The sequence below is a fragment of the Lineus longissimus genome, chromosome 3 (assembly GCF_910592395.1).
Source record: "Lineus longissimus chromosome 3, tnLinLong1.2, whole genome shotgun sequence".
Taxonomy (NCBI): Eukaryota; Metazoa; Nemertea; class Pilidiophora; order Heteronemertea; family Lineidae; genus Lineus; species Lineus longissimus.
This window is the reverse complement of record NC_088310.1, coordinates 28,302,637-28,320,926: the sequence shown is the minus strand read 5'-3', so window position 1 is coordinate 28,320,926 and position 18,290 is coordinate 28,302,637. Positions and strand designations below refer to the sequence as shown.

At 45.2% G+C, this 18,290-nt stretch overlaps 1 protein-coding gene across 4 annotated transcripts in view; it reads left to right on the top strand.

Annotated features, from left to right (window-relative positions):
• Nucleotides 1-18,290, top strand: part of LOC135484549 (baculoviral IAP repeat-containing protein 6-like) — a 36,951-nt gene that overhangs the window by 6,468 nt on the left and 12,193 nt on the right. For all 4 annotated transcript variants that reach the window (XM_064766138.1, XM_064766137.1, XM_064766136.1 and 1 more), the window contains exons 9-33: nt 3,837-4,028; nt 4,338-4,554; nt 4,802-5,327; nt 5,531-5,751; nt 6,036-6,209; nt 6,391-6,516; nt 6,679-6,933; nt 7,169-8,255; nt 8,460-9,247; nt 9,576-9,718; nt 9,885-10,294; nt 10,510-10,737; nt 10,943-11,126; nt 11,384-11,804; nt 12,060-12,372; nt 12,559-12,939; nt 13,131-13,258; nt 13,415-13,630; nt 13,820-14,565; nt 14,906-15,082; nt 15,395-15,595; nt 15,838-16,111; nt 16,364-16,951; nt 17,072-17,580; nt 17,793-18,134. In XM_064766138.1, coding sequence (XP_064622208.1) covers nt 3,837-4,028; nt 4,338-4,554; nt 4,802-5,327; nt 5,531-5,751; nt 6,036-6,209; nt 6,391-6,516; nt 6,679-6,933; nt 7,169-8,255; nt 8,460-9,247; nt 9,576-9,718; nt 9,885-10,294; nt 10,510-10,737; nt 10,943-11,126; nt 11,384-11,804; nt 12,060-12,372; nt 12,559-12,939; nt 13,131-13,258; nt 13,415-13,630; nt 13,820-14,565; nt 14,906-15,082; nt 15,395-15,595; nt 15,838-16,111; nt 16,364-16,951; nt 17,072-17,580; nt 17,793-18,134 — 8,847 coding nt within the window. The remainder of the gene's footprint in view (nt 1-3,836; nt 4,029-4,337; nt 4,555-4,801; nt 5,328-5,530; nt 5,752-6,035; nt 6,210-6,390; nt 6,517-6,678; nt 6,934-7,168; nt 8,256-8,459; nt 9,248-9,575; nt 9,719-9,884; nt 10,295-10,509; nt 10,738-10,942; nt 11,127-11,383; nt 11,805-12,059; nt 12,373-12,558; nt 12,940-13,130; nt 13,259-13,414; nt 13,631-13,819; nt 14,566-14,905; nt 15,083-15,394; nt 15,596-15,837; nt 16,112-16,363; nt 16,952-17,071; nt 17,581-17,792; nt 18,135-18,290) is intronic.

The following is an 18,290-nucleotide window of genomic DNA, read 5'->3' as shown; positions in this document are numbered from 1 at the left end:
ACATTTGATACAACTATAAACCAAATCTCGCTGATACCAAAACAGACTGAATCCTTGTGAAAGGACTTTTCAGGAATGCGTATGCTATTAACTTGTGTTCAACCTGCAATCTCTTCGCAGTCATTATATCAGTTACCAATGTATGCCTTAGAGGGGGCAGAATGGTACTGTTTAAACAAGAAGTCTCTCCAACAGCCACAAATATCTCTTCAAAAACATCTCAGCAACACGTTCGACCCAGGTAATCTGTCAGCTAGCTGACGAGTAGATTGGGAATTGTGTGTGATCAGTTCTCTCAAAGATGCCCGAGACAAGGATTAAAATCTTGTGTTTATAAGGTACCATTGTTATGCCTTAGAGGGGGCAGAATGGTACTGTTTAAACAAGAAGTCTCTCCAACAACCTCAAAAATATTGGATAGAACGGCACTGTACTGGGTCCCAATAATAAATATTGCCATAAAGACATATGATATTGTTTTGGGACTTATGTAAGATTAGTTTTCTCCACCAAACTCGAGACTGAAGGATTAAAATCCCGTGTTTAATAGGCTAACAAATGCAAACGCTTCCAAATGAACCCCCTACAAGAGACGAGTGGCTCTTCGTCTCTCCGACTTTGACACCCTGCTGCGAACATATCAATAGATCAGCCAGCGGTCCTTGGTGTCGCCGCGTGGGTTACGCCCAGTGAACGTGTTTGCAGAAGTCAGGGAACCACGATCTGACATCCATAACCAGCGTATTCCCTATTCATGCCAGTTATAGTCGGGTGCTACACCACAGTCGGGATAGTGGAGCCAAACGAATGATTTTTGTGTAAAACATTTAAAAATGAACCATCTTGACACAAGCAAAGCAAATGAGTCAGTCAGAACAAATGAGTTTTGAATAGGACACATAAACACCTATATAAACCAGATCTCGCTGATACCAGAACGGACTGAAGCCTTGTGAAAGCAAAGCAAATGAGTCAGTCAGAACAAATGAGTTTTGAATAGGACACATAAACACCTATATAAACCAGATCTCGCTGATACCAGAACGGACTAAAGCCTTGTGAAAGCAAAGCAAATGAGTCAGTCAGAACAAATGAGTTTTGAATAGGACACATAAACACCTATATAAACCAGATCTCGCTGATACCAAAACGGACTGAAGCCTTGTGAAAGCAAAGCAAATGAGTCAGTAAGAACAAATGAGTTTTGAATAGGACACATTTAATACAACGATAAACCAAATCTCGCTGATACCAAAACGGACTGAAGCCTTGTGAAAGCAAAACAAATGAGTCGGTCAGAACAAATGAGTTTTGAATAGGACACAGAAACACCTATAAACCAAATCTCGCTGATACCAAAACGGACTGAAGCCTTGTGAAAGCAAAACAAATGAGTCAGTCAGAACAAATGAGTTTTGAATAGGACACATAAACACCTATAAACCAAATCTCGCTGATACCAAAACGGACTGAAGCCTTGTGAAAGCAAAACAAATGAGTCGGTCAGAACAAATGAGTTTTGAATAGGACACACCTATAAACCAAATCTCGCTGATACCAAAACGGACTGAATCCTTGTGAAAGCAAAACAAATGAGTCAGTCAGAACAAATGAGTTTTGAATAGGACACATAAACACCTATAAACCAAATCTCGCTGATACCAAAACGGACTGAAGCCTTGTGAAAGCAAAACAAATGAGTCGGTCAGAACAAATGAGTTTTGAATAGGACACATTTGATACAACTATAAACCAAATCTCGCTGATACCAAAACAGACTGAATCCTTGTGAAAGGACTTTTCAGGAATGCGTATGCTATTAACTTGTGTTCAACCTGCAATCTCTTCGCAGTCATTATATCAGTTACCAATGTATGCCTTAGAGGGGGCAGAATGGTACTGTTTAAACAAGAAGTCTCTCCAACAGCCACAAATATCTCTTCAAAAACATCTCAGCAACACGTTCGACCCAGGTAATCTGTCAGCTAGCTGACGAGTAGATTGGGAATTGTGTGTGATCAGTTCTCTCAAAGATGCCCGAGACAAGGATTAAAATCTTGTGTTTATAAGGTACCATTGTTATGCCTTAGAGGGGGCAGAATGGTACTGTTTAAACAAGAAGTCTCTCCAACAACCTCAAAAATATTGGATAGAACGGCACTGTACTGGGTCCCAATAATAAATATTGCCATAAAGACATATGATATTGTTTTGGGACTTATGTAAGATTAGTTTTCTCCACCAAACTCGAGACTGAAGGATTAAAATCCCGTGTTTAATAGGCTAACAAATGCAAACGCTTCCAAATGAACCCCCTACAAGAGACGAGTGGCTCTTCGTCTCTCCGACTTTGACACCCTGCTGCGAACATATCAATAGATCAGCCAGCGGTCCTTGGTGTCGCCGCGTGGGTTACGCCCAGTGAACGTGTTTGCAAAAGTCAGGGAACCACGATCTGACATCCATAACCAGCGTATTCCCTATTCATGCCAGTTACAGTTGGGTGCTACACCACAGTCGGGATAGTGGAGCCAAACGAATGATTTTTGTGTAAAACATTTAAAAATGAACCATCTTGACACTAGCAAAGCAAATGAGTCAATCAGAACAAATGAGTTTTGAATAGGACACATAAACACCTATAAACCAAATCTCGCTGATACCAGAACGGACTGAAGCCTTGTGAAAGCAAAACAAATGAGTCAGTCAGAACAAATGAGTTTTGAATAGGACACATAAACACCTATAAACCAAATCTCGCTGATACCAAAACGGACTGAAGCCTTGTGAAAGCAAAACAAATGAGTCAGTCAGCACAAATGAGTTTTGAATAGGACACAGAAACACCTATAAACCAAATCTCGCTGATACCAAAACAGACTGAAGCCTTGTGAAATTGGCTGATGAGTAGGTTGGGAATTGTGTGTGATCAGTTCTCTCAAAGACACATGGTCTGCTCACACTGATCATGAGATTAAAACTTGGTGTCCTGACCCACAGCCAAAATTCTCTGATCAGAAACCATCGAAACCACTGCTTCTCTGCTTTTCTGAAGACTAACTGTAGTATACAAACCTAAAATTTATGATACTTTACCAAATCTAAAAACTTTTCTAAGAAACAAGCTGCATGATTTGAAATAAAGGGAAATAGCTAAGCAGAGAACTGTGGTGACTTTCCTTGTCCAATGCATGTGAAGCAATGCAAACCAGTTCAAACTGCCAGTGAGTTCTTATGTCATACATGCACAGGACCCTTTCTGATACTTGTCCAATGTCAGCTGTCAATCACTCCAATAACTATTGTCTGCAATTAGTGGTAGTACCTAATTGTACTTTTCTTTGGGAGTGTGATTAAATCAGTCAACCAAAGCATTGGTTTTAGATTGGAATACAATGACAAATATTTGATTTGATGATGATTAAAATAGTATTGATCAGAGAAACCTCCCTTAGTGGACACCCCTCTATTAGGACAACCTCTCTATTGAGGACACCAGAATTGGTTTAAGATTGGAAAACAATATTAAAATGTTTGATTTGATGATGGTTGAAATACTATTATTGATCAGAGAAACCCTCTTTAGTGGACACCTCTCTATCAGGGACACTAGTTAGACAACCAAATTGGTTGATTCCATTCTGTTTGACTGGATACATCCAGGACAGGTGTATGAAATTGAAAGATGCTGGAAATGGGGCTGATAATGACATTAATGTTTCTTCATTTTGAGCAGAAAAAAAACGAGTGAAAAAAATATTTGGACTTAAAAATGTTTTCATCCTTCAGAGTTGAATTTTTTCTTTTTATTACAAAAAGTTTTCTTTTTAACCTAGGTATGGATCGTCTTTGTGCCAGTACGTCAGCAGGGAAGCTTCACTTCTATCAACTCTGCCCCGGGGGTCCTGACTTCACTGAGACAGATATCTTGGAGCACAGTTCACCCATCAAGCCTTGCTCGGTGCAGAATTCGACTGATTTCTGTGAAAGTGACACTGGGCCTGAACTTCCTCCAAAGGTTGGGGCAGGTGAGTGAGATGTCCATTTGTGGATGAAAAGATTTTTGTTGACTTTGGTTTATTGGCCTCATCAGGGAGAGGAGTCCATCAGAGTTCTGTCCGCTTAAACATATTTCATATGGTCTCTGCTTGCGTAGGCACCAAGCGCAAGGAATCTTGTTTTTTTCATCTCATTTTAAGGGCGTGGCAATCTAAGTCTAAGTGTAATTTGCCTTGAAGTCAAAAGTGATGTAGTAATGTGTTGGGTATGAGATTGAGCCGATGATGTTTGGATTTAAGTGGAATATTGTGGCCACATCACCAAATATTATTTTATAGGAGAACTTCTAGTGAAGCAGCCACTGACTGTGGAAGTGTTGTCATCTCTGCACGAGTTGATCCAGTTTGAGAATCTTCTGCCCAAGTTTTCTGCTACTGTTCCCCAGTGCTGGGCAGAGATCCAGCAAGAGCAACAGCAGAGGAGACATCCTCAACACCTACAGCAACAGGGGGAGGCCACACAGCACACCAGGACTTGGAGGCTACAGAGGGACAGGTTAGTGTGAATACTTAAAGCTGTCACCTCAACTACTCTTAGTCCCCAGCAAGAACCTTTCCAGACCAACCTACTGGTTAAGAGGATCTTGTTTTGGTTTCATATGTGGTAGGTCTAGGTCAGCTATATGATACTACCCCTCACTGGAGAGATGATGTAGACTAGTCATTGTAGTCTTTTCCTAAAAATCAAGTGTTTTCGAGTCGCTACCTCAGCTCATCCATCACCATTTCCATTCTTACTTCAGCACCAGCAGAGATGAACACCTCTTTGAGTTGGTCCTCCCTAAGTCTACATGTGTTGGCCATATCGACCTCAAGTTCAACCTACGACCTCTGTGTAACCGACCTCCGAAAATCCAAGTCACCTTGCTGAAGCAGAATATCAGCAGCTTTGGCCGGGCAGATACGATTATTGAGAACGTTGAGAAGAAAAATGGTGTGGCAGAAGTACCGCCCAATGTGGTCGAGATGGAAGAGGTTGAGAAGGAGAAGGAGAAGGAACCATTGCCAAGTACTAGTAATTCACCATCACCTGTTCCCAATAACAACAAGAAGGACAAGATCAATGGTGTGACAGATCCTGAGTTCCTTCTCAAGCATAATGCGGAGATATTATGTGGACCTGTTGATCTTAGTAACTATGTCGACTTGTCAGGCCACAGTGGAATGGTCACGCTGACAAGTTCAGCGCTGATGAAGGTCAAGACAAGGTCGTTCCTCCTTCATATAAAGGCTCTACCATCTCCCAAGGATGATGAACAAAAACCAAAGGTCAGTTGAACAAGATTTTCTGTTACCAATGAACTAAAACATTGAGTTTGGGGTTTCTTTGCTCTAAAATGATCTGTCTGTATTAGGAATGGGTGTGGGTATCAATGTTACACTTGTTCTCTCTCAGGTAGTAAAAGGTTTCCGATTTTGTAGTGTCATTTCTGTCATGTTGCAGTACGTAACAATGAATTCATTTTTCCCAGGATAATAAACGTAAGGCAGCGAGCCCTGCTGATCAGCCTCCCAAAACCACCATGAAGAAGAAGAGTATCAGTATGTTTGAACAGTTGTACTTCCCCGGGACGAATACGTCCACCCCACCTGCCCCCAAGGACCGCATGGAGAACATGAAGGGCTGCGACTGCATTCAGGAGATATCAGTCACAATTAGGAAAGCAAAGAAGACCTATAAACCAAGGGATAGGTAAGCCAGAGAGAACACCTCTAGTTTTGACGTACCTTGAACTTGGATCACCGTTGTTTTGTATCTGTGTTCTGAGCAAGACACCCAACTCTACTTGCTTCTGTTCACCCAGGTGTATAGACGGGTACCAGGCTTGGCAGGACCTGTGATGGACCAGCATCATGTCCAGGAGGAGTGATACTCCTTGTCGCTCCCGCTCTGATGAGCTGTTTGGTGACTTGAGCAATAACACAGTAGATTTGCTCGGCGTGTGTTTTAAATTGATGGAAATGTGTGTGTTGCAGGTTACAGAGATGTATGATGCTGGAGTCTGCATCTTTTCATGATCAACTCCTCTTGGCCATCTGCGGTGATGATGAAAAGACACCAATTACAACCAGTATTGAGCACAAGCAAAACTTGGCGTTGGATATCGCATGTTGGGTCGCCTCGATCCAAGTCAATGAACCAGGGCTAGGGTAAGTACCAGGCTCTTTGAAACATTTGCCTTGGTTTGTTAAGTGAAGGTTTATCTCTAGTGAGGGTTTCAGAATGATTCATACCTCAATGTTTGCACAAGTATCTGTGCCTGCAAATCCCTGCAAAGTGGGGTAGACTTGATTGAAACAGCAACTTACTTGTTCTACTTGTTGTTTGCAGCTTTCAAGACATCTGCATTGTGCGTACAGTCCAGGCGAACCTGGAAGCTCTGGTGAAGACTTGCTTCATTGATGGATCAAGAACCATGGGACATAAGTGTGCTCGACTGGTTGCGCTTTGCTTAGAGTAAGTTTCATCTTAACCTACTTTATGGAAGAGAGCGTTGTTGGAATATGTTCAATGATAACTGTCAGATCTTTTGGTCAAAAGGTCAAACAAGATGAAAGTGTCTTTTTGACTTTCAGTTCGACATGTTTATTATACAATTCTTCCTGTCTACTATTTCAGGTTTACTAAGGGCTTGTCTGACCCAGATGCTGCCCCCTCGTTCAGTTTCACTCTCCTCCAGGCATTGATTGAGTGCCTGCCCCTCATTCCTCGTGCCATCTCAGCCGGCGCACTCCACTGGTACTTCTCCTTGCTGAATAGGGTCAAGTGCATGGACATCAACCTCGTTGGTCAGCGCTGTTCTGATATGTTATCATTGGTGGCAAAACACTACTCGGATAAAATCAACCCCATCTATAACCTACTCAAAGCAAGGTGAGAACACAGTTTCCATTCAATCATTTTAACTATAGCTACGACATTTGGCTAACATTTCCATACGGGGCCTGCTCTGACATAACGCAGGCTCAAACTGTTCTCCGACTGTTGTGTTTTGTTAATGCTCATCTTTCAGATACAGTTGCCATTTAGGACCTTTAGTAGAAGACAGACATATCTACTTTGCTTCAAACTCTTCAGGCTGCTAATGAGTGTTATATTGCCCCTTCAGGTATGCCTTGTACGGTAGTCCAGAAGATCCAGATCTGTTTGACATTGAGCCTCCGCATAACATCAAACCTTCCTCTACCGTGACTAATTCATCAACATACGCTTCAGTCGTAGCAGGTGTTTCCAATAGCAACCCAACATTCGGCTCGGGCGGTACAAACACCACGAGTAATGGTACCAGCAGTAACACAGGAAAGGAGGAGAGTGACTTTGAAGACTTGTTGACCCTAACAGCAGGCTTTGAGAAGTCTCAACGATCCGGGAATGATCAGTTCATGAGGCAAATGGTTGGCTTACTTGAAGTTGAGCCGCTGCATTTTACATGCCATGCAACAAGCGATGGTACCAGAATGGAAAGAATGGACTCTGGTGTTCCAGGCACAACAGTAACCAGCACCCACAGCGGGTTGTCAGGGACGATTAACTTTGGTGAAGGTCTAGCGTCGTCACTATCAGCAGGGGCTGCTCTAGCCTCCCTGTCTACAGCAATGGCATCCGCAGAACAACAACTGCAACTCCTGCAGAGTAAGCAACAGCAGCTCATGAAGCTGCAGGTGCAGAAGAACAAGCTGGAGCAGCAATTGGCCGAGACGACCAACACCATCTCGGCCCCGACGCCTCATCTTGCATTCAGCTACTCCTCGGAACTGTTTCCTCCGACCCCTAAGACTACACCATTGTTTATGACCCCACCCATGACGCCCCCAAATGAGGGAATGCAGAGTGGATCAGACACGCGGCAGTCAACGCCTAAGGTTGCCAGTAAGGATGGGAAGTCTGGCCATCCACCTGTAGCCATTTCCATCCCGCAGTCCCAGCACCTTCTACAGCCACCGCCTGGACATGTACTCGTCATTGAGAGGATGCATTCAGGAGCTCGTAGATTCGTCGTACTTGACTTTGGCAAGCCTATCCTGCTGACTGATGTGTTCATCCCTCTGTGTTTTGACCTCGCCTCAATCTCGATAGACGTGTGGATCCATGGCGAGGAGATAGACGGCAGACGTCTCGTGGTCGCGTCGGATATTGGTCTCCATTCTCTAGTCATGAATGATCTGATGCCACCGCCCGTGTGTCGTTACCTCAAGGTGAGTACCTCTTGCTACCGAGCCAGATCTGAAAGTGTCTGCCCCAGCCTTGCTTTTGCACTGGTAAAGCACGGGGCGATATCGACACAACGCATCAGCTCAGTGGAGGTGTGTTAGTTCCAGATTCTGTTGTTTGATCTCACCCTCCTACAGCTTCTACTCGCACTTCTCCCTTCAAATTTATGTTCTGATTTGTCATTTCAGATCACGACAGTTGGTCGCTACGGCAACAGCACCACAAGATCAAGGATACCCATCGGATCATTCTTCGGCCATACGTTCATCCTACCTTGGGAGTTTGACGACGGCATGTTAGGATTCCAAAATGGCGACGAAGCTAATCTCCAGCATCTTGTTCAAAGTAACCAATCAGCGATCATGTCTCAACTTGGTATGTTATTAGCGCTCCAGGAGGACATCCAGTGCCGCTACAGTTTAGCAAGACATCGCCTGGAGAATCTTCTCAGTGGATTGGATCAGTGCCCTGCAAACTCGAGCTACTACCAGTCATCGTTCAAGAAGGGCACGTCTGACCTTGACCAGAAGGTCATACAAGCTTACAACGACTGCATCCAACTGCAGCATCAGTTGAACCTAGCTCGATCTGCAGTGGACCGTCTGCAAAGGTCTTTAGGAATACAGACACAAAATATGGATGGCCAGTCAAATAATGCTTGTGCTGTCTTGAAGCAGACGTCCACGGATAAGTTGCGTGTTTTGTCGGAATTCCTCCTGGAGACCTTACTCAGCATGACCAACCCATCCCCCTCGATCCCTGCTCTCCCCTCCTGTCTCTACATGGCCTTTGACCCAACGATGTGTGAGGCGCTATTTAGGAACTTGTGTATCCATGGTAATCGTCGAGTGCAGGTGATGGCCGGGGTGTTGCTGGTGAGGATATGTGGCAGTCAGACGTGGTGGGGAGACTTCCTGGGCACTGCCCTACGAGAGCTCTTCAGTAGTCACCAGACACAAGTCATTGCTCAGGACAGGTAAGTGGGAATTTATTATCATTCGCTATTTGAGATGGTCAGTTTCAGGATTCAGTTCAGGTTGTCCACCTTTCTCATGACTTATCCCCTCTCCACTGACTGAGAATATGAGAGGTCACTTCACGTTGTTTCATGGTATGAAGATCAGTCATCCAGGAAAAACAGATTGATTGAATGACAGCAGAAAAATCATGAGTCTCTATTCAGTGTTGCCATTGAAACATCAACCGTATAGATGACTTGAAATACTGGTACACATTTCCATTGAAAGGTCTTCTATAAATGGTAAAGGCAGCTATACGATGTATCCATCTCTTTTCATTTGCAGGGTGTTTGTTTTGTTGACAATGTTGGGCCAGAAGTCATTGACGAGTGGGAATGCTAGCCAGGTGCTTGAGAGTTTGCTTGGTCTTCTGGCAAGACTGCTGTCTCCACTGGTGAATCAACAGGATGGGGCTGTGGGACACATGGGTAAGTCCAAGGTTTTCTTCTTCTACTATTCTACTCTTTCGAACATGATCCCATGCAATCTGTTAAAGGGTCTGATGCTTTATGGAGGGACCATGCCTCTCCATGTTGGCTTCATCTTTCAGAGTTTCTTAACGAGTAATCAGTAGATACCAATTGTCAATTTCAGTCTCCTTGGATTTGGTTCTGATCAGTCGCCTGCTAGTTTTCCTGTCAAAGACAATGGACAACTCATTCAGTGCTGGTTCATCCTCTGACGATGGTGATAAAAGAGACAAGGATAAGGACAACAACAATGGTTCCATGGGTACGTCAAACCGCTGGGATTTCATCCAAGGCGATGCTGCCATGCACTCTACAAAAGGCTCGTCCAACTCTCGCTCAAAGCTCTACCGTCGCAAGCTCCACAAGCGTCTCATGCACCACAAACAGCAACTGTTGGATCTGCAGCAGGCCAAGAAGAACTTCCTGAGTAGCCAGATGGAGAAGCTGGGGTCAGGCATCACCAAGGAGGCGGAGGCCATCATCAAACACCAGGAGCAATTGTTCAAGAAGACCTTGAAACAGTACACTTCTAAGGTGAGTAGATGTGCGCTCTTAGAAAGAACCATACCTTTGAATTTGATCAAATTTGCCAATGTCCAGGGACATATTGACACGACTGCATGAGCACGCATGAAACAGAACTCTGCTCTAATTTCAAAAGGGTATTGAGCATGCCACTTCCTGTAAACTGGTCGCTGTGATGGTGCCGTACATGTCGACTGAATATCTCAATGTCCTTGTTTTTGCAGCACTTCAAGGACATCATGCACATCCGTCGTACTGATGCAGAGATCCTCAAGAAGCTACCCAAGGATCCAAATGGCAACAGTAGTGATAGGGAGCTAGTGGATACAGATAATGATAACTCGATTGTTCTGCCTCGCGAGCGATGTGTGCCTGTTGTGCGTGGCCTGGTAGCCCTTCTTCTCACCATGGACTTCACCTGTAACACGGATCTCTTCCTCATCACTTGCAAGGTGAGCAATCAGTTTATCTTTCATGGTTTCTCGATGAAGGAACATGTTGATTTCCATGTCGACTGCCTAGTAGATTGGACTCTGCCTGGTGCCCAGGAGGTTGGGTAGCCTGCCTCTTGCCTAGCCTCACAAGCCAAGTCTGGTTGGCTGTTGGGGTGACACTATGAACATGACCTTTACTACTGGAGTTTTACTTCATCTTCAGGTTTTGGCACGGATCATCAGCTCAACGCGTCCCGCTGTCATGCTGTCTGAAGCAATGAGCCAGGACCAGCTGGAGAAGTTTGTGTTGCTGTGTTCAAACATCGAGCACAGTCAGAGCAGTACGACCTGGGGCGGCCCGTGGGCAGTCCATGCCGTCACATGTCTATTGCAAGACGTCCTGGAAAGTGAGTGAAATTGTTTTATTTTTGCATGTTTCTCAAAGCGTTGTGACTACTTATGGACTGTTCTCAAGTTTTCAGTTCCTAGAGGTTCTCCGGAAGAGCAAACAACAAGTGCCTGCTGCATTTCATTGTTTATCTTAATCAAACCTTGAGGTTAGTTGAAATCCTTCTTAAGAAGCTTTCAATGCCTCCTGGCATATTCATCAGTTCTGCCGTTGATGGCACTCCAGATTACACCACATCGGAACTTCCATTTTCAGGCGAGCGTATGTATCCTATGACAAATGGTGGTGACCTTGTCACTGATGATGATGATATTGCCACCTCTATGTCGGAGACTGATGACACCCTCTGTCAGAATGGCACACTTCCCAGTTTGGACGAGAGTCAAGTCAGTGCGGAAGATTCCTTGGCAGAAGGGAAATCGGCCATTGCGTTATGTCTGAAAATATCCGAAGAAGAAAATGGTGTATCTTGTGCCTCCAAGGATGAGACCCTCAAATTTGATAAGGATTCTTCAATGTTGGTTGACATGATCTTAGATGATGAGGATGATGAACCTCCCCCACTACCGCTGCCATCTATTGTCACGGAGAGTAAGAACGGCGGTGAGGAGACGTATCAGATCATCAGCGTCCAACCTCCGTCTGCAACCTCCTCTTTCTTTGGCAGTGTCACACAGTAAGTTGTCCGCTATCCTAATCTCTTATCATGTTCTCAATTGGTTTGCTCTAACCCAACCGACCCTGCCAAATCAAACCTTCATTTCAAACTCTGTTCACCATTTGTGAGAGGTATCCTGCAGTACATGAACCAAGAAATCTGATCTGGGAAGGTTATTGCCATTCTCTTTCAACTGTGTTCATCTATCAGCCTGATCAGACGTAATGGGTGTGAAGAAATCGTAAAACAAGGTTTGTTTTCTTTCAATTTCAGGCCACAGAAACTCAAGCTAGAGAAATGGAAATCAAAATTCAACGACGTCGTCAGTAAGAATGGGACAGCCCCTGTAACTGGCATGTCAGTAGCTATGGACAACCGTCTGGAGTTCGGGATTGAAATGAGTGCTGAGCTACGACTCCGTGTGATGGTATCCGTCGAGGCTGAGAATGTCCAGCGGGCAATATTTGCTGCTCTTCCACCGATACCTGCCGGTGGGGCCAGTTTTGGTCATAGCTACCAGATGGCAGCGACTGACGATGAACAGATGTCAGAAGCTATGATGTATGGGAATCCAGCACAGCAACCTGTAAGTAATGTCAGCTGCACCAAATGTTTCGGAAAACAGCTTTTTATGAGGATGGATATTTCAGTGATAAAACCAATATGTTGATGAGTATTGCTGCACTATCCTTGTAAGCTAATGTGGCCCCATTGAGAACTTTGTTCTCACACAATTGGGAATGTATTTCTCATCGTAAACTTTATGTTTCAGTTGGTACCATCTTGGGAAATGTTGAGCACATGCTTCAACCACCTCTTCACCCAGCTGCCTCTGTACCGCATCGATCTGGACACCATCCTCCACCTCTGGCTCATCATGAATGAGGACTCCAGCTCCGACGATACTCACATCGGCTTTGATCCAACAAAGGTCCCCACGATCCCTCTGAGCCATGCGTCGATGGACTCCCTCCTCCACGTCCTAGTGGTGACTCCCAACATCTCAGTCAGCACGTGGGTTCTTGTCTTCCAGTCCCTCACGTGGCTGGCTAACTTGAAAGCAGATGATAAGTTCCTGGCGTCTGCTATTGTAGCTGATTGTAATCTGGTGCCAGTGCTGATCAAGTTCCTGTCAAGTTCACAGTATGTTCAGGTAGGTGTATTGGCTGTCTCTGTCTCTATGAGAAATCCTTTAAAGTAACATCGCCTCATTACAATCGTAACCTACTCGAGCCATTTTATCATGGTATTATAACAAAAACTCAAGGCAAATGTTCAACTAGCTTAGATTGGAGACACTCAATTACTGGATCATATTTGTAAAGTTTTCTTTTATTTGTGCAGGTTGGCCCCACAGCTACTCGAGCTTTCAACGAGTTCCTGATGCGACTTCAAGTGCGCTGTGCTGATGATAATGAGAACCATCTCAAGGAGCTACTGCTCAAGTTGGTCTATACGCTCACTGTAGAAAGGTAGGTCACAACTGTTATTGTCTAAAGTGGGGAGTCCATGGCAATTTGGGGGTGAAATGGTTCCCTATCATAAGGAGTAACAACTAAGTGCCGAGATGGAGGACTCTAGAAATATATGAAAGTCTGCAAAAGTATTCTTCTTGGTTGTATTTGCAGGGGTCCATTCCATTGTGGTCTCGGTCCGCTAGATGCCCAGTGCAAGCTGTTAGAACACATCCTGGATCAGAACTACGATACAGTCGACATCAACAATGCCATCAGTGTCATCTCGGCCATCAGTACTCTCACGCATCAGCACATTCTCTCCCAGGACAGGGTTAGCTGTAAAAGTTCATTGGAGAGCTGTGTCAGTGCGAGGTCTTGCTTTGGAGGGTGAGTTAAGGTCTTTATTGAGCAAGAAATCCTCGCAACAAGTTACAGTCAGGTGCTATTTGGTTGTTGAAAATGAAAGATTTGTCAACTTTTTGCCAACAAGATTCGTCAGTTACATCTCCTAGTATCAATTGTCTTTTATCTTTTATGAATAAATCTAACCCTTGATGACCTTTCCCAACTTTTCAGCTTGTTTGCCACGATGCTTTGTCCTGGTGATTCCAAGACCATGGTCGGTGAGTGTAACCGAGATGTCTTGGTGAGCAGTCTCCTCAAACTGGTCAACATGCTGGTCCAGAGTCGCATCCCATCAAGGGCAAGTCCTAGACGACAGTACTCTGGATCTGTCAACCACATCAGTGGGGGCTCTGCAGACTTCGCTATGACTGATGCAGGGAAGATGAGCATGGCGGAAGGAATGGTGCTCGGGATGACGGACGCTGCGAGGTCCGAGGAGGAGACGATGTCAAAGACAGATGAGCAGAAAACAGAGACAGCAGCCAGTCAGAGGAGATATAAACACTGCTCTCATTACCAGAATGTGGAGGAACCTCGGGGCACCGTCAAGGAGCCGTGTGTGGCTGATATCATACTAGCACATGAGCAGATTATGTGGAACTTGATCAACTCACTAAGTCGGTGTAATAGTAACACAACAGCCTCCATTGTAAGCTCATCACAGTTCAACAACACACAGGATAATATCTCAGACTTGGAACCAATATCGGTCGGAGACTGTATATTTCAGATTCTGTGTACGATGAACAAGAAGACGACTGATTTGAAGTTAGTGATCAAGCCATTATTTGCATTCCTGTCTAGCAGTTATCAGAGTGCCCAGTTACATAACCCATGTCACCTGTCAGAGCCACTTCTCTGGATCTTTGTGGGGGTGCTTGACTGCAAGCATTCACTTGGAACGTTCATTGAAATGGGTGAGTAGCGTTTCTTCAATAGATCACTGTATCAGCAGTTTGAATACCAAAAATGACACTTGATAAGGCATATTCGCCTCTTGCTAGGAAAAAGATGAGAACTATGTCAGTAATTGTGAGTGATATCAATTTGTTCCCGTTGACAATCAAACGTTATCTTACTCTGTCTCTTGGGTGATTGGTTGAATGAAATGTGATTTTACCAAGTTGTTCTGTTCAGGTGTTGGAATGTCAATCATACTGTCACTGACATGAATGATCATCACAACCAGCAGTTACCAAACACAGGTCTCTTTATCTTCAAATCTGTTTTCAAGTGATGACAAACGTTCTTTTCTAGGCGGAATCCAGGTGATCTGTCGTAATCTCGTATGGAGCAGCAAGCAGATGATAAGCACAAACCCGAGCTTCATCTCGGCGATCATGCCGTTCATGGGGTCAGGCAAGACCATCACGGGCAAGAGGCTCAGTCAGGAGGCGGACAACCTGGAAGGACTTCAGAACTTTGCTCCGTTAGGTATGAACAGAAGCATATCTCAGGGACCAGTTTGTGTAGCCATAAAAAACCAGAAGGCTCAGTTCTTTCTGGTCAAAGAGGGGTTTCCTGTGGAAAAGATAAGTTTAAAATGTACACTTCAGGAAGTATGATATCTGCTCTCTGCTATGGATGCACCAGTAGTTTCGCTGCAACTTCCATATCATGTCATAACACACAGAATGAAGATGTAGAAGGTTGCAATGTTACAGTTTGACAAGTCCAGATGACCAGGTTTGACTGGCCGGTTGCCTCCCCCACTGCTGTTTCTAATATTCTCAATTCTTCTTGCAGGCTGTGTAAGCTCTAGTAGCCCTACCGCTGGCCCTGGTGATGTGTTAATCCAGGCCTCTCCGCCCCACCGGCGAGCACGCTCTGCAGCTTGGTCCTATCACTTCTACCCAGACGAGGCGTGGATAGACCTCACCATTCAGTTACCTTGCTCCATACTGCTGAAGGAAGTACACATACAGCCTCATCTCTCTTCTCTTGCGAGTAAGTACAATCAATCACAGCCAGTCAATACAACAACTGTCATACATGTATGACTCTTCAGAAGTACTTGTTATGAAAGAACTGCTCCAGTACCTGCAAGAGCTTGACCTGAGTTGAAGAAAGCAGTGACCAGCCGTGTGATTTGAGCCAACAACTCTTTGATATTGAGTCAGGCGCCCTCATCAGCACACTACTGCACTACACCATTTCTCTTCTATACATCACCTCTCGTTCTGTTGCAGCATGCCCATCGGTTGTGTCCCTGGAGATTAGTCGTGATGGTGTCAGTTCAATCCCCGTGTGTCCCCCAGTCACTACAACCGGCCTCATGATCATCAAGCTCAGTCTACACAAAGCTGAGGTGGCCAACTCTGTCACGCTGCGCCTCCACAAGCCGAGGGATTCAAACACCATGGGCTTGTCGCAGATTCTTGTCATGGGTTACACAGCATTTGGCGAAGGTGGCAGCAAGGGTGCGCTGGCCAGCAGCCCTGAGGAGCAAGTCACAAGAACAAGGTAGCTACTTGTTTGTAAATTTGTCCTGTAAGAAGTTGAACTCTGAATGAATAAGGTCTTCTCCTCCTCTATATCAATGGGCTTTATCCAGGATTCAATTCAAAGCCTGACTCAAGACCGAGAATTGACTGGGCAGTTAGTGTGACAATACAATGTCAGTAATCACAGAATTCTCAACCCAAAGGGAATCAAAAGGTCAGACTTATCAAAGTATATTTTATACTCACCATTGTGACATTTTTGTGCTTGCAGTATGTGCTGGATGCGACTCCTGCATCACTGCATGACATCGGTGGATGGCATGGGAGACCAAGTGGCAGAGGCCGCCTCCCCAACACCAAGCCTCCTCAACACCTGCAGTGCTCTACTCGTCTCACCCATCACCAACGCGTTCCTCTCCAACCTTGAGGCAGCCATGTTGAAGCTTGGACTACACTCGACCGAGATGGGTTTGGCTCTCATCGACAACCTGTTGAGGAATCCACCGGCTGAACCTGTCTCGGCTAACCTGCCGCTGTATGGGAAAACAAACGGGGTCGCAAACGAAGCGACAGTGGACATCCTCTACCAGCTCGGGATGACACAGGATGCTGGCACTCATACAAGGGTGATGTGCCTTGCTCAATGGCTCGGAGACAACGCCAGGGTCGCTCTGCAGAAAAATGGTGTCTATTCCGACGATCATTACCGCCCGTCACCGAGGCAGACATTTGCTATGGATGAAGGACTGCCTAACCCAGCTCCGGCTCATGTTCACTGTATAGCTGCCATCTTGTGGCAGAGTTCAGAACTGCAGATCACGTACAGCCTGCACAACATTATCACAAGAGATTTGTTTAGGTAAGTGAGTCTAGTCTGTCGTCCTGTGTCATTCTTGCCTTATGTTCTATTCTGTATTCCAATCTGTTCATGTTGCCCGTTTGTAAATAATGATCTCATTCCTACGTTTCCTCGTTACAGTTCTGTCTACGAATGGTCGACCGTGCTACTCCACAACTCCCCATTGAAGAAAGCTGTGGATACAGTGATCTGTGCCATGTGCCACATCCAGCCAGACTACTTCAGGTGCCTTCTGGAATGGATGGGAATCATCATGCCAGCCGGGTCAGGGGCAGCAGCCAACATACCTGATGACAGCAAGGAGCCACTACAGAATCAGTCGATGACAGATGACAGCAAAGAAGCCAATAGTGCCTTTAGTCCTGGTCCTGACTCGCCGCCAATGCAGGAAGTCGGCCCGATCATCCTGGACGAGCAGCATCTCTCAACCTTATCCATCGCATGCCAGTCCGATACTGCCATCAGTCAGCTTCTAGATTCAGGTTTCCCTGCCATGTTGTCACAAGGATTGTTTGAGTTTTGTAACAAGCAGATATGGTATTCTGGTGATGGTGATGGCGTGGCTGACGCGGCTAAACCTGGACCTTCATCTCAGGGCGGCAGGAGGAGATTCAGCTCGGAATCTATGGGTAAGAATATGTGTTGTTTTCCTTGGCTCGACTGTGGTGTTGTAACTAAGAAGTATAACTAGAGAGGAAATGACAAAACAAGTGGAATTCACATCACTGAAGAGTTTATGGGCGTAGTAAGTGTGGCCACCTGTATATTTATTTACCTCAACCTGTTATGACATTTTGTTTGAACCACATGACTGATCTGATCATGTTCACTATCATTTCAGACAACAAAGGATTAGTGATCACCGCAGATCTTATCGCGCCAGTTCTCAGCTTCCTCTCGGAAGTCTCCAAAGAAGCTGTTATGAAGGAGTGGCTTGGTGGTATTGAAGGCAGCATCTTCTGGCCCGTTCTCCTCAGCCTCCTCTGCAGTAACAACGTGCATCACCCAACCCACGCTGCACAGCAGCGCCAGCAGAAACTCATGACGAGCCAACAGAGGGCCATGGTGGAGACGGCTACTGTTGCTTTCTTCACACGAGTCGTTGCGGGACATTCAGCAAATCAGCTCTTGTTTGCACAGGTGTTGTGCGATGTGATCAGGAACCAGGGAGTTACACAGCAAGGTGAGCTTGACAAGCATCTGGTTAAACATCTGTCTCAACAGAGGCCTCGTCACCTCAGAATTAGCTTCAAAGTTGACCAGGTCGGTATCAGCCAAAGCAATAGAGACCTGAATTGGAGGATCCAAGTTATAACATGCCCCGTATTTGATAATTCCA